The sequence below is a fragment of the Eucalyptus grandis genome, chromosome 5, assembly GCF_016545825.1.
Source record: "Eucalyptus grandis isolate ANBG69807.140 chromosome 5, ASM1654582v1, whole genome shotgun sequence".
NCBI lineage: Eukaryota > Viridiplantae > Streptophyta > Magnoliopsida > Myrtales > Myrtaceae > Eucalyptus > Eucalyptus grandis.
The window spans coordinates 24,056,584-24,081,157 of record NC_052616.1 but is presented as its reverse complement, the minus strand read 5'-3'; the positions used below and the strand labels follow the sequence as shown (position 1 = coordinate 24,081,157).

General features: G+C 37.4%; 1 protein-coding gene across 2 annotated transcripts; it reads right to left on the bottom strand.

The window, feature by feature from the left end:
* Window positions 1-7,361: 7,361 nt before the first annotated feature.
* Window positions 7,362-14,646, bottom strand: LOC104430519 (glutathionyl-hydroquinone reductase YqjG). 2 transcript variants are annotated; one of them, XM_039314166.1, is made up of 6 exons: window positions 14,506-14,646; window positions 13,462-13,686; window positions 13,204-13,380; window positions 12,872-13,096; window positions 11,484-11,612; window positions 7,362-7,904 (listed from the first exon to the last, which is right to left on the bottom strand). In XM_039314166.1, exons 1-6 carry the CDS (start codon window positions 14,599-14,601, stop codon window positions 7,662-7,664), a joined length of 1,095 nt encoding a protein of 364 aa, XP_039170100.1. In that variant the 5' UTR covers window positions 14,602-14,646; the 3' UTR covers window positions 7,362-7,661. The 2 variants fall into 2 exon arrangements, with proteins under 2 accessions (XP_039170100.1, XP_039170101.1); XM_039314167.1 differs by having other exon boundaries at window positions 14,511-14,629.
* Window positions 14,647-24,574: the final 9,928 nt, after the last annotated feature.

Genomic DNA, 24,574 nt, shown 5'->3' with positions numbered 1-24,574 from the left:
TATTATTTGCCTTGTCGCAGCTTTCTCGTGGTTGAAAATAGGTACACACACACACTACACTACACCACACACACACTACACTACACCACATTGTACCATTCGTTAGTGTGTCTCCTACTAGCACACCATCACAATGCCAAAGGAGATAAATGATTTGGCTCTCTTCTTGAATATCCCGTGAGTCATAAAAAGTTAAAACAAAAAAGTTCTCTTTATTGAGGGATTTTTTAAGTGATTTCCAAACTTATTTCTATGAGCAAGTATTGAGTGTATCCAAATTATATTGGCCTAGCTCATATCCACCGAGATTATGTGGGTCTCATGTGGGGCATACCTCATTTGATAGTACATTTGAGTTGGACTCACATGCACTGTGGGTAGGTAAACTTTTTTTCCATTTCTAGTCACTCAACTCAACCTTGATGTGTGAAATTGTCATCATTTTGGGAAGTGAAAAAAGAATTTCGTTCCATTTAACAATGGGACTCTTGATTTGGTTGGATAGATAATCAAACTCTGAAAACATCGAGTTGTTTCATAGTTTGGGGAAAAGTTATCATATTCTTGCAAGAGAGGGCTACTATGATAAGGTGTGTGCAATCAGGGGTTTGTTGCCGAGCCAGTTCAACTTGAGAATCAGCTCAAACCATCCTTATCGAATCGATTCAAGGCCAGTTTACCCAAGGACTAGTTCGATTTCCGATTCCAAAAATTGGCAATTGGTTCTCAGCTAAGGCTCTAAACCGTCTATTCTACCAAGGCAGAACCAGGTTGAATTGGATTTGAACGAGGACCTAACCGCTTTTGTTGAATAATGAAAACCTTTATAATGGCCGTTTTCTCTTCCATTGCTAGTTATTGGCAACAAACAAGCATTTTTCAACTGTCATGTTGAAAATCAATGTCTGGATGGGACAAACCTTTCTTTATGTAGTGTAAAAATATTTAGCTTGGGTTGACAGATTGTGAAGGGGTGTTATCTTTTAATTTCTCTTCTGTTCACCAACTATCTTGTCCGAAATGTTTCTTCTTCTTACGGATTCAGTCGTGGAATAGATAAGCTGGTATTCTTCTGTGGTTGTTTCCATAACTTTACTGAGATTTGCTATATATACTCGATTTGAGTATTCTTGATCATATATATGATCGTAGCAACCGCTGTATATCTTGGCTATATAATGAAATGAAATAGAATGTAAATAAATAAAGAACTGGCCGGTATTTTAGGCTGGTTCCATTAATGGGCTCAGCTCTTGATTCTGAAAATTAAAAACTGATCTTAATAGGTTACGTTCCAGGTTTTTGGTTTGGAATCTACCCACCCTTAGTGTGCATATCTCACTAGATATTTGTTGCCATATGATTTTCAGTATCTGATCAAAGTTCAATATGTGAAATCATCACATTTGTGGCACAATGGAATGACTCCCTTTTCAAATCAACAGCTAGATTCCATAAGTTTAAGCGTCATTTTTCGGTCGCTCTTTTCTTAAAATCATTATAACTTGAGAATGGTATCCCCTCTGTGCCTACATTATCAATATGGATTTGGGTCCATCTAGTTACAAATAAATCGGCTGATAAGACTATGTAAAATTAATGTAATTTAGCACTCAAAAATATCAAGTGATCTAGTTTAGGTAAGTCTCAAAGTAATTAAAAAATGATGAACCACAAGAACTCAGAAGTTTCATTTTAGAGAAGCCAAAAAGGAGTTCAGTTTGAAAAACAAATGTTTCGTAAAATCGGAGTCACGAAGTTCTTTTAATCTTAGTTTACCATTAACAATAAAATATTAAAACGGCTTAGTGGTAAGGAATCGGTAAGTGCAAAAATTTTCTTTTTCCACACAACCATCCCATCACAATCAATGGTATATACGAGCTTGTCATGTTTGATTAGTTGCTCCTCGTTATCTCTGATCCTTCTCAGCGATTAAATCATTAGCAGTCGTTTTCAGAAGGGATTGTAGTGGGATTACTCCCCCACATCTTGGAAAATTTCGCAGTCTACTATTGATTTGTCCAGGAGATTAGAAAGGTGAACAGGTGATTCCTCGATCACGAGTCAAATGCGGACAGCGTTGGTATTTCCGACGACCATCGTTGCCTCTTTGGTCTAATCATGCTGGCCTTTTGGAGAGCATTTTTCATCAACGAGACAGCAACAAGAAGTTTGTAGCAATTACGTCAAGGCACGAGGTTTCTAATGAATGGGGGCATTGTGATATGAACATTATCTAGGTAAAGCAATGTCGAGTGTTAGTAAAATGAACACTATTATAGCTTGGTCTTATTAATGTACCGATGAATTTACCTAATTGGGAAAAGTGTTCTATGTTCTTCCCCCTAATAAATGGCTTTTCGGTTGATAAAGTTGAGAATAGATTGCTTTGACATTTTAAAAAAGTGGCAACAAATTGGTTTCCAATTAAGTCTCGATTGTGGCTGTCAGGTGGCTAAGGTTCCAAGTTGTTTTTTTAAGGGAGGTGACAATGAATGTCATTCAATCAGGGCCACATGTTCAAATCCCACAAATTGTATGCTAATCGCTCTGGGTCATAATCGCTTGCACTAGCCAAAAGTCTGAACTTAAACTATTTCAGGCTCGGGCCTTAGCATTATGAAAGAAGAAGGTTAATTTAATCAATTAAGCCGATTTTTCCTAAATTTATCTTAGTGCTATTCGTTTTTAAAGTAAGGAAGTAGCTCCAATTGGATTGGAAACTGTTTCTCAGAACGCATCGTCCGTGAAGTTAGTGATACGTGCAATTTTGCATGATAATGGATGGAGTTCGTCTCGCACCTTTATTGCATTGAGATTTGTCGGCAAGTTATTGATTTGCGAGCTACGACTTATTTCACATTTACAAGAAAGGGTTAGGAGATGTAAATCCTCTTCTTTCATAATCTTCGGATTGAACAAATTCGAGGCGAAGTATAGAATGATCTGTCAAGCATCATATGAGCCGAGTGGATGGATAATACCTAAGTGCGCTCTACCTTGAATAAGCATAAACTTCAATTGAATAACAAATGTATTTGAATATCAAGGAATTCCTAGAAATTTTAAGCATGCGAGGGATTGTAATTCTTTCTACTTATCAAGGTATAATGACAGATTGAGAAGCTTGACTCGAATGAATCGGCGGAGAAATTTCGATTCATATGTGCTGAATACTTTTATTGTCTCCCTCATTGATTCCAATTGATCATAATGGCGGTACCAAAAGTTGCTCAAGCAGCTAAATTAGCAAAAAAGATGCGCTGGGGATATGCTGTGGGGTTCTTATTTTATGTGAACAACTAATCATCGTTTGATGTAACTTGTTCATTCTTTAACATCATTGACGATGAAATACAACCATGCTTTTATTAAGCCCTAATGGGCGAGCGTGATTTAATAAATGCACGAGCGGACTATCTTTGGTGGACGTTGATCCATCACAAGAATATATTATCGAATGTTACTAAATTAATATTTGAGCACGACTCGATGTATGATCGGAACTGTTGTTTAGGACATAATTACGATGGACATAATTTACGTTCTCAGTGTGTTATGGAGCATGAAAACGATTTCATAAGTACAGAGATAATATAATTTATGATTAAGATAAGATAAGATAAGATCAAATATGTTAATTTATACCCATTGTAGTAGGCAATAGATAGGAGTCTCTTGTAGGAAGTAGTAGGCATTTGCTCATTGTAAAATTAAAACACAAGCTTTTCGATGGCATGCACGAAGAAAAAGATAAAAAAACAGAAAAAACGCACATATTTCTTGCTCAAAACATGTGACATGCTCACTTGATGAAGCATAAACACTAGATCGATTAGTTTAACATTTTACACCGGACTGGGCAGAAAATAAGTCTTGTTTCAGTTCACAAGACACTCAATCGAACCGCCGAGTCGATATAGTCAGTAATTCTTTTAATAATTTAACGGTACATATGAACAAATTTTCAAGCACACTTTACAAGCATGCCCGATTATTCTTTTATTGCAACTAGATTGTCATTTGGACAAGGAAGATTATAAAATGTGATAAACGCCATGATTTGTGAAGAACTTCCTCGAATCATGGTAATTACAGATAGGTATTACCTTAGCAAAACTTTTAAAAAGTTCAATTGCTGTAGCCTCACCATACTTATGTAGGTGTTTTCATCGAAAATTCAAAAGTGAGACAAACTCATACTAATATTTTGGCTTACACATATGTATACCGACATGAGCGCACCACTTCGGTGGATGCTCTTTTATTTGCATAAGATTGAAGATAAATAAAATACTGAGCCAATGCCTACTCAGGTCTTACTTATCTCCTACGCTAGAATTGCAAATGCTAATTGCCCCTTCTGTTTATGTAGACCAAATTCTGTGAACCACTTATTTTTTGCCTGTCGAGTTTCAAGTAATCTCGTTTCCTTTTGGGCGGCCAAATTCAACCTATATTGGCGAAACAAGCCTTGGATGGATAATCTTGCATGGGCAACCAGGATGTTTGCAGATGATAGTTTCTTTGAATCTATGGCTCGCTTCAGCTTTGGCGCTCTTTGTTATATTATTTGGAAAGAGCGCAATAATATGTTATTTCGCAATCAGGCCCCCTTTATCCCGGCGATGAAGATGCACCTTCAAAAGGCTATTAAAGATAAGGCGTTGACCTTTAAACGTGTTCCGGACAACCACAAGAATAGAAGGCTACTACGGAGCTAGGATCTACATCCATCTATCTTTGATTAATGGAGGTTCTTTCTAGTGTTTGTTTGTTAGTCTTTTCTTTCTTGTCTTGTTCTTTTGGTAGTTCTTTCTTTCCTTGGGATCCGATGGCACCCTTACACTCTCTTTGACGACTGTCTTCCTGAGTGCTTGTCCTGTCTGGTGCCGGTTATCCTTCCTTGTATTCTTTTGGCAAAATCAATATAATTCGTACCTTTACCAAAAAAATAAAATAAAATACTGAGCCAATGAAGTATAATGATTTCATTGATGCTTGGTATATTAAAAATAAAAGAGATATCTCCTGTTATAATCTTTATAGAAGTTAAAGATAAAGCTAACGATTTGATCTATCTGGAAATTGGATAAAAAAACAAACCAAGAAAAAATCTCCAAATGATTAGCTTGTGGATGCTTTGCTAATTGTATCATCTCCATGCTGATTATGTAGATGATTCTACATTATAACCATTACTAGAGATATTTAGATATATTTTAATGATATTTAGTATATTTCCCCTGATTCTCCATGTCTATCTTGATTAGCATATACCTACACCCGAACTTGTGTTAATGAGATCTGGCAAAACTTCTAAACCTATATAGAGGTATTTTTCATCACTGCATTATTTACTGTTGATTGATGTTGGCGCACTATAAATTTTTTTCAAAAGTAGTGCAAGTTAAAGATTCTGTTAAGTGAGAGTTGGCAATGCAATATGAATTGAATTCACTCAAGAAGAATAAATTTGAGTTTCGCTTAGTTACCAGATGGAATGAAGGTATTACAAAATAAATGGGTGTACATGGCAAACAAAGAACCTAATGGTAACATGAGTTACAAAGTGAGGTTAGCACTGAAAGTTTTTTTAGAAAATAAAATAATTGACTATATGAAGATTTTCTTTGTAGATGTGAAGTTGACTACTAACGGGTTTACTAAATGTGATATTCGATAAATTTAATGATTGATATATAGTTCTGCTTTTGTATATGGATAATATGCTCAATGCAGGTTCTTGCATGTTAAAAAGTCAACACACATTGTCAAAGGTGTTTGTAATGAAGGACTTGAGAGTAACAAATCAGACTCTTGGGATGAGGAGCATGCGAGATAAATCCAATGACCTCTTAAAGTTTTTCTTAAAAAGGTAAATTGAGAAGGTGTTGGACAGAGTTAGAGTTCAAAATGCAAAGCCTAAAAGAACTATCTTAGGAAGTCACTTCAAGCTCTGAAAGAGGTAATCATCAAAGATAGATGAGAAGCAAGTGTACTTGACTACAATGCTTTATGCGTCAGTTGTTTGTAGTCTGATGCATGCTATCGTGTGTACCAGTCTAAACATAGCTCAGGCAATGAGACTCGTGAACAAATATATGGCTGGTCTAGGAATAAAGTATCGTGAAGCTATGGCTGTTAAGATACCTAAGAGACACTTTAGGTATGACACTTTGTTTTATGAAAACAATGTCACTTTGCAAGGCTTTGTTGATGTCGATTTGGTTGTGACATGAACAAAGAAAGAGCACGTCGAGTTATGATTTACCTTACGTGGCACTACAGTCAATTGGATGTCTAAACTTCAGAAGCGTGTCTCCCTCTCAACCACTAAATCAAAGTACGAAAGAGATAATTTGATTGAAGAATTTTCAAAAGGAAATAGATAAGGTGATGGACATCAATGTTCTTCTCATTGACAATCAAATTGTTATTTGTCTAGTAAAGAATCCTGTATTTCATTCAAGAACAAAACACATTTTGTTTGAATTATTATCATAGGCATTCACCGATAGATGATTAGACATTATCATTGAAAAATATTTTTTGGTTTAGAAAATCTAGCAAATATATTAACCAAGGCTGTCCCATCGAGAAACTAAGGTTGTGCATTGCTTTAGTTGACCTCCTTGATTAGTGATGAGGAGGCCATTGCACTGCGATAATTTGGGTTACAAGACATGTGAAGACTATGGGAGACTATTGCTATTTTGAAGATCAACCTCCAAGTGGAAGATTGATGGAGCTGTTGAGTTTGATAGAGAAAACTATCGTTAAAGCAAAGATAAAAGAACACTTTGGATGTCCTAGGGCTCCTACTATATATTGGGGCAATCTTTCTTGTAATTGGAATTCGAAACTTGATACAAATACTAATAGTAAAGAGAATTAGGCAGTGTGGCACAGAGTTTTTCTTCCTTTCTAATTCTAGAGTGTTTTTGGCGTGAAAAAAAAAATTGAGTGTCTTCTTCCTTTTTTTCTCTGCTACTTTTCACGCTCCTATCCATGCTGACTTCTTGCTATTTAATTTGTTACTTCAATAGAGATGAGGGGTCCATCCCTAGCTGTCTCAATTTCTCATTAAAGTAAAAAGTTAGGTCAAAAAGGGGTCAAAGCTGGTGTCGATCCAATTCAACTGCTCACTGGGTGATTGAGAAAAACTGGACCATGCCGTTCGAAACGGCTGGTCCGGGTTTTGATAACTTTGACTTGGATCCAATGGATCTCATGCGGCTCAACTCATGCTGAAGTAACTGTTGGGCATAAACTCTTCTTGATGCTGTTTATGCAAAATTGCTGCACAGATATTTGCCGAATACTTAGCTAGGAAACGGTACAGTGCAAGAGAATAATAAAAGACAATCAAGAGGGGTTCTCTATACCACGTAGATCTAGTAACACCTTATAAATGCATGTCCCAAATGAGTACATGAGGGAAGAACAGGCATTTGTCTAGATCTTAGGGAGATCACAGAAACCCGCGAAGAAGCAACATAAAAACTTTCTGAGCGAAATCCAGTGACAGATAAATAGGAGATCAAGGATAACTGGTGCTGACTATATTAAGGCAACTGTGAGAATACGGTTATCTCTTGTTTGTTTCTTCAAAACACATGGGAACAGAACCTCGAAACCTTGAATTTCCTTAGATGTTATTGTTTTGATAGTGTGAACCTTCCTCTGTCATGAGAAGAAAAATAATCAATATTGGGGCCAATAGGGATAATACCCAGTGGATCCATCGAAGGGTGGCTTCCGTAATAGTTGAGCTTGATGTGATCCATGTTGATGGTGCTACTCATGCCTGGGATTTGAAAGATGTCCTTTGTGTAGTTGAACAAATTTGGATACTCCCGTATAAGTTTCCTGTTACACTTGAAAAGAACTGCATAGACCTGTTGAAGTTCAAACTTTAAGAAACATGTGTGATGAATGAGTAAATCAGAGCAGCACGAGAGATATCATGTAATAAGTTGAATGATCTTTCTCATGTTGTGGGCTTTGCTCCAACTTTTCAATAGTACACAGTGTCAGGAACAAAGAAGCACTATGTTCATACTGGTGTAATGCGAGGGAGTGAGCGGATACATGTTAGAGTTCCTTTTCGGAAAATAGATGTATATCAAAAACATTTCTCTGAAAATAAATCAAATGCAAGAGACCTTGACTAGTAGATCCCGCCTAGACCCACTTAAATCTATATGCATGTGATTAAATTTTCCAATAATTGAATTATATAGCAACAGGTATGCTCCTAACAGAGACATTACTCAGAACATATGTATCACAGGAACATGTAAAAGCATACACATCAAGACTCAGATATGCAGCTCAAGCCAAACACTATAGACAAGCTTACCCTTGAATATGGTGCTGAACTGGTATTATGATTCTGTATAGAGTTAATGACTCCAACTAATAAAGCAGAGTTAGGACAGTATTTGCCTAAACATTCCATCTGGAGGGTTTCGGTTGGTATTTTGAAAGCAATCGGTAGAGCATTTTGACCATTGGCAATCTTCAAACATGTAAATCTCTAGGAAGTAATCAATGATTTTTGAGAATGTACTATCAAAGGTAGATAATTGCATGGTTATATTTCTGGTTATAGCAGACAATTCATTTGTGTATAATAATGTTAACTAGAATGTCTTTGAACATATAGAATGGTTATCTTAGCATTGACCTTGCAAATGGCTTTTCATGTTCTTGCTGCTCCATGGCATTGCCCTGCTTACAGAGCTCTCTTGCAAACTAAGGTCTGGTCAGAATGGACAATTCAAATGAGAGTTCTTGGTTTTCTTTTCTCTCATTCTTCTCTTTTCATATGACGGATCTGTCTGAACCCTCCACCAATTTTTTGTTGGACAGCCCCATCTTAGGAGACTACAGGATCTCTACACTTCATTACTAGTCCAAAGTTGTTTCCGGTTTATCCTAAGAATACATAGTATATTTCTTTATACCTCAAACTGTAGAGTCCATACATCTGTACCAAAGTATATTTCTTCCTTCCTTGGAAGTCCTAAGGATGGCAACTAACATTACAGGAGAATTACAGAAAAAGGGATTGTAGGTAGCTGGCAACAACGAAAGAGAAAGATGAATTAATGACTAAACGATTGTTATATGTTTCCAGAAGAGATGGATTTATATGATTTTGATGCTGCAAAATAATGAAAAAAATAAAACACATTAACACATTCAATGGGGAAAATCATTGCAATTCACCCTGGAAATTTGACTCCAGGCCTTAACAGGTTGATTCCTGATTCCCATACATCCAGAACCACTTCGCATAAGATAGGTTAAAGTAGAAAGTTTTTGCCCAGCTCTGATAGAATATAAAACCCAGAGTCTCGTTTTTTTGCCAAGACTGAGGGTTTTCACTTTGACTTGTTATTACATTGACAACGACTAAAAAAGACAGATAATTAACTACATACTTTCATTTTTTAGGTTTAAGCTGGCATCTCCTTATTTCCATGTCTTGTCTTCTCTATACAACAAACATCTTTTAGCACAATTGATAGCAATATCGCATGTAAAGTTTAGAAGTGGGGCCAACAGTTGTGATTCAAGCATTTATCCACAGCAAAGATGCCTGCAGATAATTAAAGTTCCATTTTCCCACCCTAATAAAAATAAAATAAAATCAAAGCAGTATCTAATTCTGTAAAGGGCTGCAAACAAGTTAAAAAGGTTCTACTCTGGAACCGGGAGCCAAAGTCCTAGGGCAACTCCATTTCTAACAACTAGATTCCATGTCAAAAACCTTGTGACTTGTACTTTGAAGGTTAGTTCAAGCCTTTTACCTGAACTACCCATGCATACTGAACTCACCCCCACCTTGCAGGGACATCTAGCATTGACAATGGAAGAAAGAAAACGGTTGATGTTTCTCACCATGATGCTGGTTGTCCAGCAGAGTAAAGACAGGACAGCCAACTAGGAATTGCTTTCTAGCGCAGCAATGTATATGTTTGAGGTCTTCAAAATTCTGATGTACAAAACAGCGATCCTTTTTCATGCACAATTAGCCATTTATGGGCGGTTAAAATGAAACCTGTATTTTTCCGTAAAAAGGAAAAGAAAAAGAAAAAGAAAAAGAAAAACAATGCCCTTATCTTTATTTGGAAGAGAAGGAAAAGAGACACAATTGAATCTAAATGATAAGTTATAAAAGTAGCTGCACTTTCCGATGGTGAGCTCTATCAATAACATCTACTTTAGGCAGAAGTCTGTATGAAGACTTGTAATGTCTCTCCATCAGGTTTCTCTCCATTATCTTCTCCGCCAATAACAAATTTTCGCTGTTAGGTCCGATTTTACCATACAACTACGTCTTTGCAAAAGTCCTGAATCACCATAGAGACCATTATACCATGGCCGGCTATGTTGGGGTTCCTCCCCCTCCGGGGGGCAATTTCTTAAAACCCATAGGAATGCTGCAGGTGGCCAACCCTTTTTCCCTAGTCAGATAGATAGTTACACTCATCCTAATAGGTGATCCCTCCTTTCCTTCCTCTCTCTCTCTCTCTCTCTCTATATATATATATATATATGATGGGAAGTCTATTAGTGGTAGAATTGATTCCGTTCCTTCCTCGTTCCAATATCAATAAGAGTGGTACAGTTTACAGCTACAAGAAAGGAAAAGGCGCTTGTCTCTGTGGCATGAAAAACCAACACAAGCACACTTCAACAGCAAAGAGAGATAAAATTAAGCCTGCCTTATTAAATAATAGAATTATTACAGAAAGCATGCTCATAGCTCTCACAGACATCAAGAATCAAATACCTCAAGAGACATGGTTAAATCACCTAAACTTTGCCACAGTGACTTCCGCATATGTACTTACTTTATTAAGTACTAGTTCATTGACTATAAAACCACATAGTCCAAAGCCTCATGTCAACTTGACCAACAGAAGAAAAAGCAACAGATTCCCAGGTAAGGAAACTGTTCTGTCAAAATAGAAAGGTTTTCTCTATACATCTAACATGACCAGTGACTTCTGCATATCTTCTTTCTTTTATATAATACTAGTTCATTGACTGTAACACCACATAGTCCAAAGCCTCATGTCAACTTGACCAACAGAAACAGCAAAATTTTTAGGTAAGGGAACTGTTCTGCTTGCCATAGAAAGGTTTCCTCTAAGTGTCTAGCACGACCAAATCTTAGACACAGGTTAATTTTGACTTTAATTTCATCTTGTGTTTCAATAATATCTTCAAGAGTAAGGGTTAGTTTTTTTGTCAATAGAAAATCTAAATGTTTCCCGATCCATAGTTTGGTTAAAGCTCAATATTATTCTTACTTTCACCAAAAAAAAAATGTTTCCCGATCCAAACCAAACGATTCATAGGTGCACTCTGAAAGTTCTGATCTTTATGGTTCAATACTGAAAGTACTGTATTGTATGCGTTAGTAAATCGAAAAAAATAGTGCAATGGAGAATCAATCATACCTCATCAAATCTTATGAGTGTGACGAACAACCGGATATCCGTCTCGGTTAATAAATTGCCACAAATAAAGCGCTGATTGCTAAGTATTTGTTCACATTTGTCCAGAGCTTTGTATAAATTCTCCACAGCCTGCAAGAATAGAATGGAATCAACTAGAATGTTTTCTACTTTTTTTAACAAAAAAAATAAAAATAAAGAAGTAAACCTTGACAAGAGTGCTCCAGGGAGGTGCAGCCCATATATAGGACTTGGTTTAAGATTGTGCTCTTGAGATATATTATCTTTTGGTTAGAAAACAAAATTACAAGGAAAAAGATCCAAAAAGTCCAAGAAAGGAAGTGCATCAAGTTAAGAGATGGTAAAGACCCAAGGAATCCAATTTCACTGAATTCGAATCAATTTTCCATCAGAATGAATTATTTGAGGAGGTTTACCTGTCTTGGAAAAAAAAGAAAAAAATTATATTCACAAAAATCTGCACAAAAACTCTGGCAGATCCTCGAATGATGTTTCTTTTGTAATAATTTTTGGGGTCAAATTTTGTAATGATTAGGATGTTTGGTTTTTACTTGAACTTTTCGTTTGGTTGTTGTACTACCCAAGACCTTTTCAATGCTCAAGAGGTGCTAGAATCCCTCTTTCGCAAGAGATTGTTTATAGGTTAGTACCCTTGGTGCTCGATCATTTAAGCATTAAGAATCTGATCATCCATGTGGTCCCTTAGAGAGATAAGTCCATCTTCAGCAAGGTTGACTTTAAGCCCCAAATATGCCTCTAAGAAGGAAAAACTGATCTATACAACACATTGATGATGTCTCAGGTGCATAGGGTCATTTGGTTATCAGCAAAAGTTTATAAGATCACTGTAACATGGAATAATTAGATACACAAATCCGTTCGGAAAACCAATCTTTGTAGCCTATCTGTATTAGCATGGCATTTTTCTCAATACATCCATAACTAGAGTAAAAAGTATGGGGTAGAAGGGGTAGCCTTGTTTGCTCCCAAAACAATTGAACAGAACATCTGCGACTCCATTCATCAATTAGGGCAGATAGGAATCACAGGATGAAACCATTTTCTGATGCAACGTTTACTACCATTTATAACATTTTCCCAGTAGCCATCTGGGAATTACCTTCAGCAAGTTGTTTTTCACCTCATTCATTTCCACATTAGCACTCTGTCACAGAACATATATGATATTCCTATGGATGTTATCAGAAGAGGAGGGGAAGTTTGTCCACTACATCATTTGCTAGTCTATATGTTGTCTATGTCAAACAAGAGGGATGTTCTACCACTGTAATGAGAACAATTTAACAGCATATGAGTTGCCATTTTTTACATATGACATTAGTGTCAATTCACAGTAGTGAAGATGGTACCTCTTCGTAAGGTGCCTGCTGCTTAGCAAACCCACACTTATAAACACCATTGTTTATGCAGTCGTATATCCATCCATTAGCTTCCTCTATCTGGGCTTGCAAGTGAGGAGGATAAAGGTCAAGATTGGGATTCTCAGCTAAACCATTGAACTCAGAATTAAGCATCCGAATGATCTCTGAGCTCTCATTGTTGACAATTGTCTTCAGCTCCTTATCCCATAGAACCTATGATAATGTGCAATACATATGTTGTGAGCATTGGCTACTTGCAAGCTTAAAACACATGGAGCACTAATGGAAATAGAACAACACTTCACAGAAATGTCACCTACAGGAACTGAATACTTTCCAGAGTAGATCGGACTTGCAGTCTCATAAAGTTCTCTCACACTTCCTGCTCCAATTATAGGGTCAGGCTCTGCTCCAGGTTCATCAGCATTGGAAGCAGGGAAAACCCATCCGATATGTGTGTCACCATCTTTTGTTCTTCCCCACTTCGATTTGACTACCTGACATGAAATAAATAACTAAAAACAGATCAAGTAACAATAGCATGAGATAAATAAAAAAAGTTTTACCATGCCCTTTACCGTATGGCCAATGATCTTGTTAAGTCCTTTAATCTTCAAGTATGCAAGGCACCTGCATGCCCAGGGACAAGCAAATGACACATAAAGATGGTATCTTCCGGATTCAGCAGGGAAAGGAGAATCTGGATCCCCAGAAATAAAATTATGGAATGCGGAAGGGGTTCTGACAAAAGCACCAGATTCAGAGACCTCTTGGATTGAGGAACGAGCCATTCTTATCGAAAGCTGAAGAAGAAATCAGAAGGACAACATTAGTTGCTCCTATCATTCTACAATTAAGTCAAGGCATTATCATGTGCTATTTTCATCCTCAGATTCAAACAGGAGATCAAGTGCGTACCAAAGGAAGGAAAGAAAGAAAGATAGGGGAAAATGGTAATTTCTCTGATCGAAGTACTGACTGAACATTGCCGCACTGCAAAACGGTAATTTAAATTGGAACATGGTGCAAGAATTACTAATGAAAGCCGTTTTAGCAAGAAGGATCCTTCCCATAGACACAATCTCACTTCCTAACACGGGATTCACTCGTTATATTCATCCTCAAACCCTTCGAACTTCTCTCATACATGTAACTAGCACACATCTAACATGTCAAATTGTCAAAGAATCATGTCTGGAGGGTGCCCAGTTAGAAATCTGAACCCAAGACCATCAGCCGGCTTTGCAGTGATCTTTTGTGTTTCTCAAAGACACACGAGTGGTTAAAGAGTCAAAGGGGAAAGACGCAGAAAATCTCAGTAACCAAACCTTCACTTCGAAAATTCATAACCGGAAGATCGGAAGAAAATAATAATTTACTATCCAAAGAAAAATGACCATTGCCCATCAATCGCAAAACACTGTAAGCAAGATTAATCAATCTTTTAGAGTCAACAACGCATGGAAGAGGCACGTGAACTTGTATATCAGTTCAAAGACAGACAAATACCCATGATTAGCCGAGAGATGTAACGATTGTCATAGAGTTCAAGTGAGAAACGGTTCTAGCAATACAAAGAAACTGAAGAGAGATAGCAGAGAGAGAGAGAGAGATGATTGGACCTTACTAGGAGATGGCGAGAATGCAGAGCATCTCTGCTTGCAACTGCGAGTAGCTGGAGGGAACAAGCATGACCTGGGAAGGGCGGACAGAGACATGGTCCCGTTGTCTCCCTCTGATTTTCTGTGTCCGAGGTCTTGACTCCAAATGCTTCGACGTATTTCCATTTTTTTTTTTTCGCAATTAGATGCTTAAATTATATAATTTTTTGGAAAAATTTTAAATAAGAATTTGAAATACACTTATTTTCTCAAATAAATGTCTAAAATTGATCTTATCTCAAAAGGTTGTCAAATCATCTTACAAAAGAACATGAAATGGCCAAATCATCTTAAATAAAGATCTTTGGTCAATCATAATTATTCCAGCCATTAGAGGAAGGGTATTTTGATAAAAAATTATAATAATATTTTATTAATTTTTGATTTTTTTCCTTTTTTTTTTTATTATTTTTCTTTCCCTTTTCTTCTCTTTATTTCTTTTGTCCTCTTTCCTCCCCGTCCATTGACGTTAGGCAAGGGCCACCTTCGCTCAATGCCGATGAAGGTTGCCCTCACCTATTCTTTGCCCGCCCAAGCGAGGGTCGCCTTTATCGGCGTTGGGGTAGCCACCCACAATGCCAGGGGTGCCCTTGCTCGATGCTAGCAGGGGTTGCCCTTGTCTTAGTTTGGCGACCTTTGCCATGGCCGGTAAAGGAAAGGGGGAAAGGAAAAAGAAAAAAAAACAATAAAAAATAAGTTAAAAGACAAAAATGCCCTTCGATCTAAAAAGTTAGGTATTTTTTGAAATTGATATGACCACTTTAGGTTCTTATTTGGAACAAGTTTTACTTTAAGCTCTTATTGGAGGCGATTTGATTATTTTATATATTTATTTGAAATAAGATCCACTTTAAGCTCTTATTTGAGAAAATTAAAGTATTTCAGGCCCTTATTTAGAATTTTTCCTTTTTTTTTTTTTTTCATATTGGTCCTCCCATCAAAATTATGAGCGGAAATATTAATGATAAATGCTGATGGATATCTTAAGTGGCATTTAAAATAAAAAGATTCAAAAATAAGAAAATGTTAAAAGCAAAATGAATATTAGAAATAAAAAAAATGGAAAAAAGAAAAACATAGAGAAAGGCTGGGGCAGTAATGGGAGAAGGAGCTCGCACCCTTCAATCGATGCTTCGACAGGCCCCCACAGCCCCCTTTTACCTAGTTATCTCGCCTCCAGATTGGTTTTATTTATTTATTTTTCATTTTTTTAAATATTTTATTCAATTGCCGCAAGAAAAATACACGTAGCCACTAATTTGTCCCAAATCCACTCTTACGTAGAGTTAATGTAAGAGTCCATATTAGTATTTCCATTTTTTTAATCGAATGATTAACTCAAATAAGAAGATATATAATTTAAGGATCTGAATTGAGTTATGAAAATTCAAGAACCTAGTTCAATGTTGTGCAATTGTTCAAGGATTTCTACTATTTCTATCCCTTTCACCTACGATTGCTATGAAAGTATATTTGAATCCACAATCTTATTTATTATTGATTGGAACGATATAAGATAAATTTATTGTTGATAGCAAGTACTTTGATTTAATATAATTAAGTTACTTGAAATGAAAAATATCATTGTTATTTATACCATGGAAAATTACTAAGCTTTTTCTTTTATTATTTTCAATATCATTCGAAGTCCGGACATTAGATTTGATGATCTTATTGGGAAAATTTTTTCCTAATCAAAAGTTTTACCTTGCTTTCACTTCAAAATCAGCCAAAATTGATTTAGTGCTCCTTGAATGATTGATTTTTTTTTTTTTTTTTTTTTTATCTTAAATGTTATTCAAATTTGACTAAAACGAAAGATTAACTTCATTCATTTTTCTTTTCCTTCAGTCCAATTTGCCTTAGATGGAGGATTAAGTTTCTTCCGTCATTTTTTTCCCTTTCTCCCCCAATTGTAATGTTGAATTAGTCCATTGCTCTTAATAGTTAGGTTTTTCACTCACATATTTAGGCTTTACAATCTCTAACCTTGTGAAACTTGTAAAGTATAAAATCTAGTGGGGTCGAAGCCCTTAGTTTAGGAACTAGGATCCACAAATCGTGATGTTCACTAAAATGAAGAAATGTAAAGTTCAATGGATGCGATTGCATCCCCCAATCTACAAGAGTTGTCCCATACTAGTGGACCGTTTCTTATTTTGAAAACTGACTTTTCAAGTGAAAAAGACTATCTACTGCCAGATCACTAGTTCAATACATATTGGGAGCAAATCTCTAAAAAACTCATGCTTTATTGCCTACCTATGACATATCTTATGGGAATAGACTTTTTTATTTAGACAACTCACTCACCAATCTCGAACATTAGGTCACTAATGGTGTGGAGTAATTATGACTCAAATTGAACATTATGTAATGGAAATGAGATTTTTATTTTAATGCCCACAAAAGGTCATTAGAAGCCGGTTGCCTCTCGCTCACTTTTTCTTTTCAGTCATAATAGAAAGGCTATGCCCGCTTAAAAAAAGAAGAAGGCTATCACTTATAAAAAAATCCAATATAAAACTCCAAAAGCCAACTAAAATCACCTATTATTTCAAAATGCTGTGTTCAATTCTTTTTTCTTTTTTAAGCCTAACCCCTTAATTACTTAAATCTCTCATGTCAACAGGCGTACGGAGAATACGAAATAGTAATACCTCAAATTATGGCACAATTGAAATGGCATTGATGGAAAAATCAAATTTGAATGGGATTAGATTCCCAGATAAGAAGTAGAATTATTTAGTCTGTGGTTAGTAAAATCAAGCACGTATTCATTTTCATTGTATTCGCTTGATGATATATATTTATATCATAGATTCTCCTTCATTTTGCTAGTAAGCATGATAGACTTATTTTTCAGTAACCAAAATCACATTACAAAGCTTGAGTGACCGCACTTATTGAGGGCCTTAATAATATATAATCCGAAATATTCAACAGAAAAACGTGGACATTATGAAAAGAAAACATTGTAAATTGTAATCAAGTCCATCTCCATCCCCTTTCATTTAGAATCGAGAAAATTTCGGATTCTTGAAGCTCTATGGGTCAGGCCACTTTTGTAGTTTAGCATAGAATATAATCTTAAGTATCTCCAACAATTCTGGACGATCCGGAATCTCCACCAGCTCAATACAACACTCCAAATGAATTGCCTTAAGCTTCTTCAAGCTAGTTAGATCAGCAATTTTGCCAATGGTAATGAATTGAGCTTTAATATTCTCAGATTCTCCAAACCTTCAAGACCTTCAATCTTTGTTAGCTCCTCACAAGCAAATATTTCCAAACGTGATAACGCTTTCAAATTGGAAATGTCATTCGTTGCTTTTACTCTGTTGCAACCCCAGATATGTAAGTATGACAAATTCATTGGAAGCCTTGGTAGGCATTGCAAATTATGGCACTGGATATGAGTTCCTTCAGCTCGGAAAGGAGAACAAGATCGAAAGGTAAGGAGCTGATATCAGGACAATACATGTGACATCCTGAAATTCGAGCCTTCTGAGAGTAGAAGGAATGTGAATTTCGTCAATGCATTGTTGGTCGATCTCACTCGGAATTGATCACTCTTGAGATACTAATCTCGAGGGGAAAGGCTAATGAGGACAGAACTCGTATGGCTAAAGAACTTGACCTGGGAAAACGACTTGACCGTGAGACTTGTGTGAGGACAATCTTATAGATAGGCAGACCGATTTTAAGGACGACTGGAAGTCGATTCGCGGACAGAACATAATGGAACGACGGGTGATTCCGTTTACTGTTATTGAGCCCGCAAACGACCCTAGGTCGATCCTCGGAAATCGTGTACTTTGAAATAAGAATCTATCATCCGTAATTTCATGTAGTCAATGACGTCCATGTGTCGAGATGTTTTGAACGTGGTTTGGCACGAGTCGGTTACGCGTGAATCCTTGAAACCGCCTATCAGTTTGAGTTGTACCAAAAATGGCATTGGGTGAAATTGACATGGCATGAGAACTAAAGATTGGACTTCGAATTATTTGGAATGTTCGGGACGGACTTTGAATGAAGCTACTTCGTCAGTCGATAGCGCCAGTTAAGTCGAGTAATTGGAAAAGGAATTTACGGATTGAGGAAACGAGCCTATGAGGACATGGGCTGGGCAAGGCCAGTGTGGGCCTTAGGCCCAAGGTGGGACAGCCACCATGCTAGGCCCAAGGCAAGCAAGTGAACCCATTAGGCCCAACCCACCATTTCTCCTTCCAAGCCCATGGTCCAATCTTTAGCCATTTCAAGCCCAATCAATTCCCAAGCTCATTCCTATTCATTTCCTAGCCCATTTCTTAGGCCCGCCCATCATTTTCGACCCAAGGGCAGTTTGGGAATTTGTGCAAGGTGGAAATGACCATTTTGCCCCTAAAAGCATATGGATAAGGCAAAAGGAACAGAGAGAAGATGAGGTCATGTGCATGGGAACTTGGGGCAAGCTTTGATGGCCTCTTGGGGAGTGCAGCCAGCCCTCACATCACTCTCTCTCTCCCTCCTTCAGCCCCCCAAACCGTCGACCTCTCTCTCTCCCCTGGTTTCTCCTTTTTCCTGCTTCTGCTCCAACAAACCTTCTTGGGAAAATAGGAGTTCATTGTTGCCTTCTCGTGAGAATCAGCCTCCGTGCCACCCACCATCATCTTCAGAAGACCCAAACCGTACGGGAGCACCCCACCATTCACCGGTCGGAGTCGTCAGCCAGCCAGAAGAAACCGCTTGCCGGACTGCCTCCCTGTACGCTCGCTTGCACTGTTTCACGTTTTTTGCATTTTTCCTCCCATTTCAACCAAGCTCCACCTAGCCCAGCCCCCAGCAGGTCCCCCTCGACCCCCAGGTTCCGCCGATTGCCGGCCATCCCCTCACCGGAGCTCCGGCCAAGCCCGTTCAACTCTGTTTCTCCTCCAGCAGTCAGTTTTCCAGAGTTGCAGAGGGAGTCCAAGTTTGTGGCTGCTGTTTCAGCCTCGAAACTGCCTTGGATTGTTGTGGTTGAGGTCCCCGTGAGCAGCCTTCGTCGTCGCCGCCATGTCTGTGTCTTCGGCCCGCTTAACGTGTGAGTTTAGCTCCAAATCATTCGATTAGTGTCTAAACTTGCTTAAGGTTGGTTTAGTTAGAATTAATTCTAGTTTAGGAGATTTAATTAAGTTGTATTAGTCCTAAGATAGGTGGTTAGATGAATGATTAAGATTAGTTTAGCTTAATCTTGCTTTATTTGCTTAATGATGCTTATGTGCTTAATTAAGCATGTTTAGCCTTAATTGATTGATTTCCTTAATTTAATTATTATTTTAATAATTTTTGGATTTGATTTATTAGTTATTTAATTCTAGAAATTTACTATTCACGTGCACTGTTCATCCAGAATGCGAAAAGTTGTCTAATTTCATGTGTGTTGATTTTATGAAGTGAATGAATGTGTAAATACATGGGCATTCGCATGAATCTAGTGATTTCCACAAAAAAAGGGGAAAATGGGTTGTCCGAGGGACATTGGAGATGGACTGCTTATATGAGAAAGTGAGTGGTGGTGCTATGTTTGCGTGATCGCTAAAAATCGTCACCCAACGGGAGTTTGGGGCGATACCTGATGGGAGTTGGAAGCTGGTCGTAGTAGATTCTGGACCGATATCCCTTTTTGGGATACCGTCTAAGCGGAAGTTCTAGATGTTGCCGTGCTTGACGGAGTGAGACGAAGCCCGATTTTTATCGGTAGCCTGACGGGAGTCGGATGATCGCTGACTGGAAAGTTGGCCATGGCCAGGAGGTCATATTTAACCGGATTGTCGACTGGGAAGTTGACCGGATTGCTGACGGGGAAGTTAGCCGTATCACTGATCGGGGAGTTAGCCGTATCGTCAATTGGGAGTTGACCGTCACCAATGGGCCATAAGAACGGGAACACACTTGAGTGTTGAGATGGTTGGGCCTTATTATGAGGTAAAATTGTGTGGCATGGTATGAGATGTGTCATAATAATTTTACCTTATAATCGGGACCCGTGTGATCGAGTGATGCATGATAGGTGGCGCACTAAAGTACAAGAGTGTATGAGAATCATGGCATAATTGGTTTTGACTGTGCATGAGTTGAGCACATTGTTTATGGCACGCACGCATGAATCGATAACGTGCAGGGTGTGGCAATGGCCAGGTGAGATCACTTGTTATGCGACTCATATGTGATTGATGAACTACATCATCTAATGACCATATGCATTGTGTGTATTGTGCTGGGATTCAACGTGCAGGGTATGACATATCGGGTAAGGTTGCATGCGAACCGACTATTGATTGTTGGTTGTTAGTCGTATTTTGTTTGTGGGGTGGTTTTGGAGAGATACCCCGAGTTGAGTTGGTGTACTAATCGGGGTTTAGGGGGTGAACTTGCTGAGACATTGTCTCACCCCGTCGTGGGCTTATCTTTTCAAATCCCTAGTGTGAAGAACCCGAAACTTGTGAAGGAAGGGTCAGGAGCATAGATGGCTCAGTAGTTCTTTTTGGAGATAGATCTCCTGTACATGGACCGTAGAGTTGGCCTCTGTGTATAAACTAGTTTGTTTATGAAAAGTGTTTTGGTGAAAATGGTATCTTGCTTTTCTATCCCATTCTTGTGTTGTCTGGGGATTTTACTATACACTTTTGCATGTGCAATAAAAATGAAGGGTCGGCGACGAGTCCTGAGACGTCGTTTTCTATCGACCAAGGAAGGGGCTGTTGTGTGCTCGGGGTTCGGGGCGTGACAATACAAGTCCAAGGCCTCAAGCATGCGTAATCATCCAATTCCCCAAGAACTTGGATCTACTTCAAGTTTTAAGGGATGTTTGAATTCTACACACAACTTCAAATTTCTCAAATTTAATAGGTTTGAGACGTTTGGCATTGTCTTCATTGAGAATGTATCTTTAGTTAGAGTGATCAGACTTTCGGGAAGACGAGGCATCGCTGGAATTTCATTGGCTACTAACACAATTTTCTCAAAATTGGTAGCTTCCCAATATTACTGGGAGTTTCTTCCAATTTTGTTGGATATCCCATTGCCTCTAGCTGTTTGAGCTTCTTTAACATTCCAATGGCGCTGGGTAGTTTTCTTATGGGGCAATAGTGCATCTTTCGCACTTTCAATTTCTTCACATACCTAATTGAATATGGTAAAACCCTAATACCAATGCTCAATAGATCTAGCTCAATCAATGAGTTGAAATGGTTATCCACTAATGAGAGCTCTGTTGCTGATACTGAGCAACCAATGAAATTGAATATATTCAATAATGTACAATTGACCAAGTTTAGAATTTTCAGATTCTTCATCCTTCTCCATTCGGGGATCTCTTTTATAGATGTGGAGTCAAGAAGTTCCGTCAAAGATTCCAGTGCCCCCATCTCGTCTGGTAGCTTTTGGAGACTTTTACAATCCTTCAAGTTTAAGAAGACTAAATTCTTAAGGTAACCAATGGATGAATCAATTTCAGCCAAAAGCTCACATCCTTTGAAAATATGTTGCTCTAACTTCTTATATGAAGACAAGTCTGGAGTTTTATGAAAATTGCATCTAGTCAAATTTAGGACATTCAAATTCTCAGCCAACTGAAAAGAAGACATATTGCTCTAGGTTAGATTAAGATAACCTACAATAAAAGAACACGCATTTATTTTATCTGAAAATTCGTACCTTGATGTGGCTCCATCCATTCCATATTCCCCATATTTCACTCTTTTAGAAGTCAAGAATTACTAGCTTCCTCATGGAAAGATGAGACAATTTAAAAGCACTAGGGAAGTTATACCATGAAAGCCATCTCAATTCTAGAAGGATAAGTCTCGACTCTAGAAGGATAAGTGGGCTAGATAAGCCTTGAAAAAAAAAATTGGGTCTTCAAGAAAGTTTGACCTCCAAATATTTTTTTATATAATCACTCACTAGAGAAAACATAACCCATGATGAGTGTTGAGGGCTTGACTTAAAGTCCATTTGAAGGAACCTTAGATTTGAAAGACTTTCAAAAAATTCTTTCATCAAGGAGTATCCAGATAGTTCAATAAGCTCAAGACATATTGCTTCAATGCTTCCAATTCCATGAACACCGCCTCCACTTTGCCAAAATAAAAACATAAAATGGAAGTTAGAAAAACCATGATTTACCGTGTTGATATCCTTTAAGGGAAAACAATTAAATCTTCTCCAAACATTGAAAACGATTGATAAACCACATCGGTAAGTGCTATGGAATAATTAATCAACGCTATAGGAATGAAAACCAAACGGAATATGCTGATGACCAATCTTTTTTTAAAGGAGTGAAGTTGTATGAGTTACTTGCATTTTCTCTAAAATATCCAATGCTTGCTCATGAGTCCACACCCATTGCTGCTTCTATGGTTTCATACCTCTTCCTTCTTCTATAAAAGTTTTTCCAATATCTCTCAACCAATCATGCATCCACAGTTGATTATCATCCCTAATCTTTATCAAAGATCTTTGCTGGAGGATTCCAAGAGATCGTTGAGGAAGAAACTTACAACTTTCCCACAAGTGAATCACAATTATTTTATCATACCCGATGAAAAAACAAGCAACATCGAGAAATATTTTTCTTTAGTTATCATTTAAGGCCTCAATGCTAATCATCAACTTCTTTCTAATATCCTCTTGAGGAGAGTCTTATAGCTCCTTTAGTGTGGCATGCCACTTCTTTTCACTTTTTCCATATAAAAGAGAACCTATTACCTCACGAGCTAAAGGAAGAGTGAAAGATGTATTGCTCTAAGGGATAATCTCTTCTAAAGGCATGTTTGTTGAAGAGTTTAAGAGAATGATCAAAATCCATGCTAGTAAGTTCGTAAGTCTCATCAACTGGCGTAGTTTTGTAAGTCTGTCGCGACCAATTTTTCGTCGTGTGAACCACCTAGGGTTTGGCTAATGGATTGTTAAGCCTAGACTTAACTCAGGCTCTCCCAAGCCCATACCAATTCGCGACTTAGGTTCAAGTTTATAACATGCAATATTTTAATCAGGAGTCGCCACTAATCTATTTTTGATGGGTCGATTAGAAACCCAAGTAAAGTAACGAGAGATTTACTTTACTCCTACGAACCAGAGATTATGGGTACGGGGACTTGGTTACACTAGATTTCTCTAATGCCATTTCGGTACCATTCTTTTAATTTCAAAAATGTTTTTGCAAGCAACTTGAATTGATTTTAAATCGATTTTCCTAACATGTAAGGTTATCATACGGGTGCGCAAACCACCAATTTAACATCCAAGAAAGCAATAAATAAATTGCAGGACTTACCTCATAGCAACGAAAGCATCTGCATTGTTAGATCAGAATTCACATCAACAATCCTAGATATAATTTCTAATTAACACGCAATTTCTTTTTTGTTTTCACTTAATTAATGAGAATCATGCTTTATGCAATGCATGCCACTAATTTAACATGAAATGATATGACATGCCAACATGACTTAGCTATATGACCTAAGCAATATGACATAACTAAGCATGTAGTCTATCCTAAGCATGAGATGATTTATTCTAAATAATTTTTTTATTTTCCATGAGATTCGAAATTAAAGAAATGCAACACTTAAATATGCAATCTAAATTAATCTGATGACCTAATTCTAACGACGGGCAATTTCTAATTAAATGCATCTAACAAAGATCACTAAATGACGTGCATTGTATGAAACTAATCCTATATGACGTGCACATGATTTTTATTTTCCTAATAAGCATGCAATCTATTTAGGAGAAATTATCTAAACCTATAACATGCAATCTTAACATGCAATGACGTGCAAAGAATGCCCTAATTCTACATGACATATGCATAATGACTAGCAACCTAAATTAATTGATTTGATTTTTTTTATTTTTGAAAATTCGAAATAAAATACCCATTATGAGCATGCAAACCCTAAAACTACATTTTTTGATTTTTTATAAAAGAAAACTAATTTAAGTAACACCACAGCAAATCAAGTCATATTGATACCCAAATCGACGAACCATA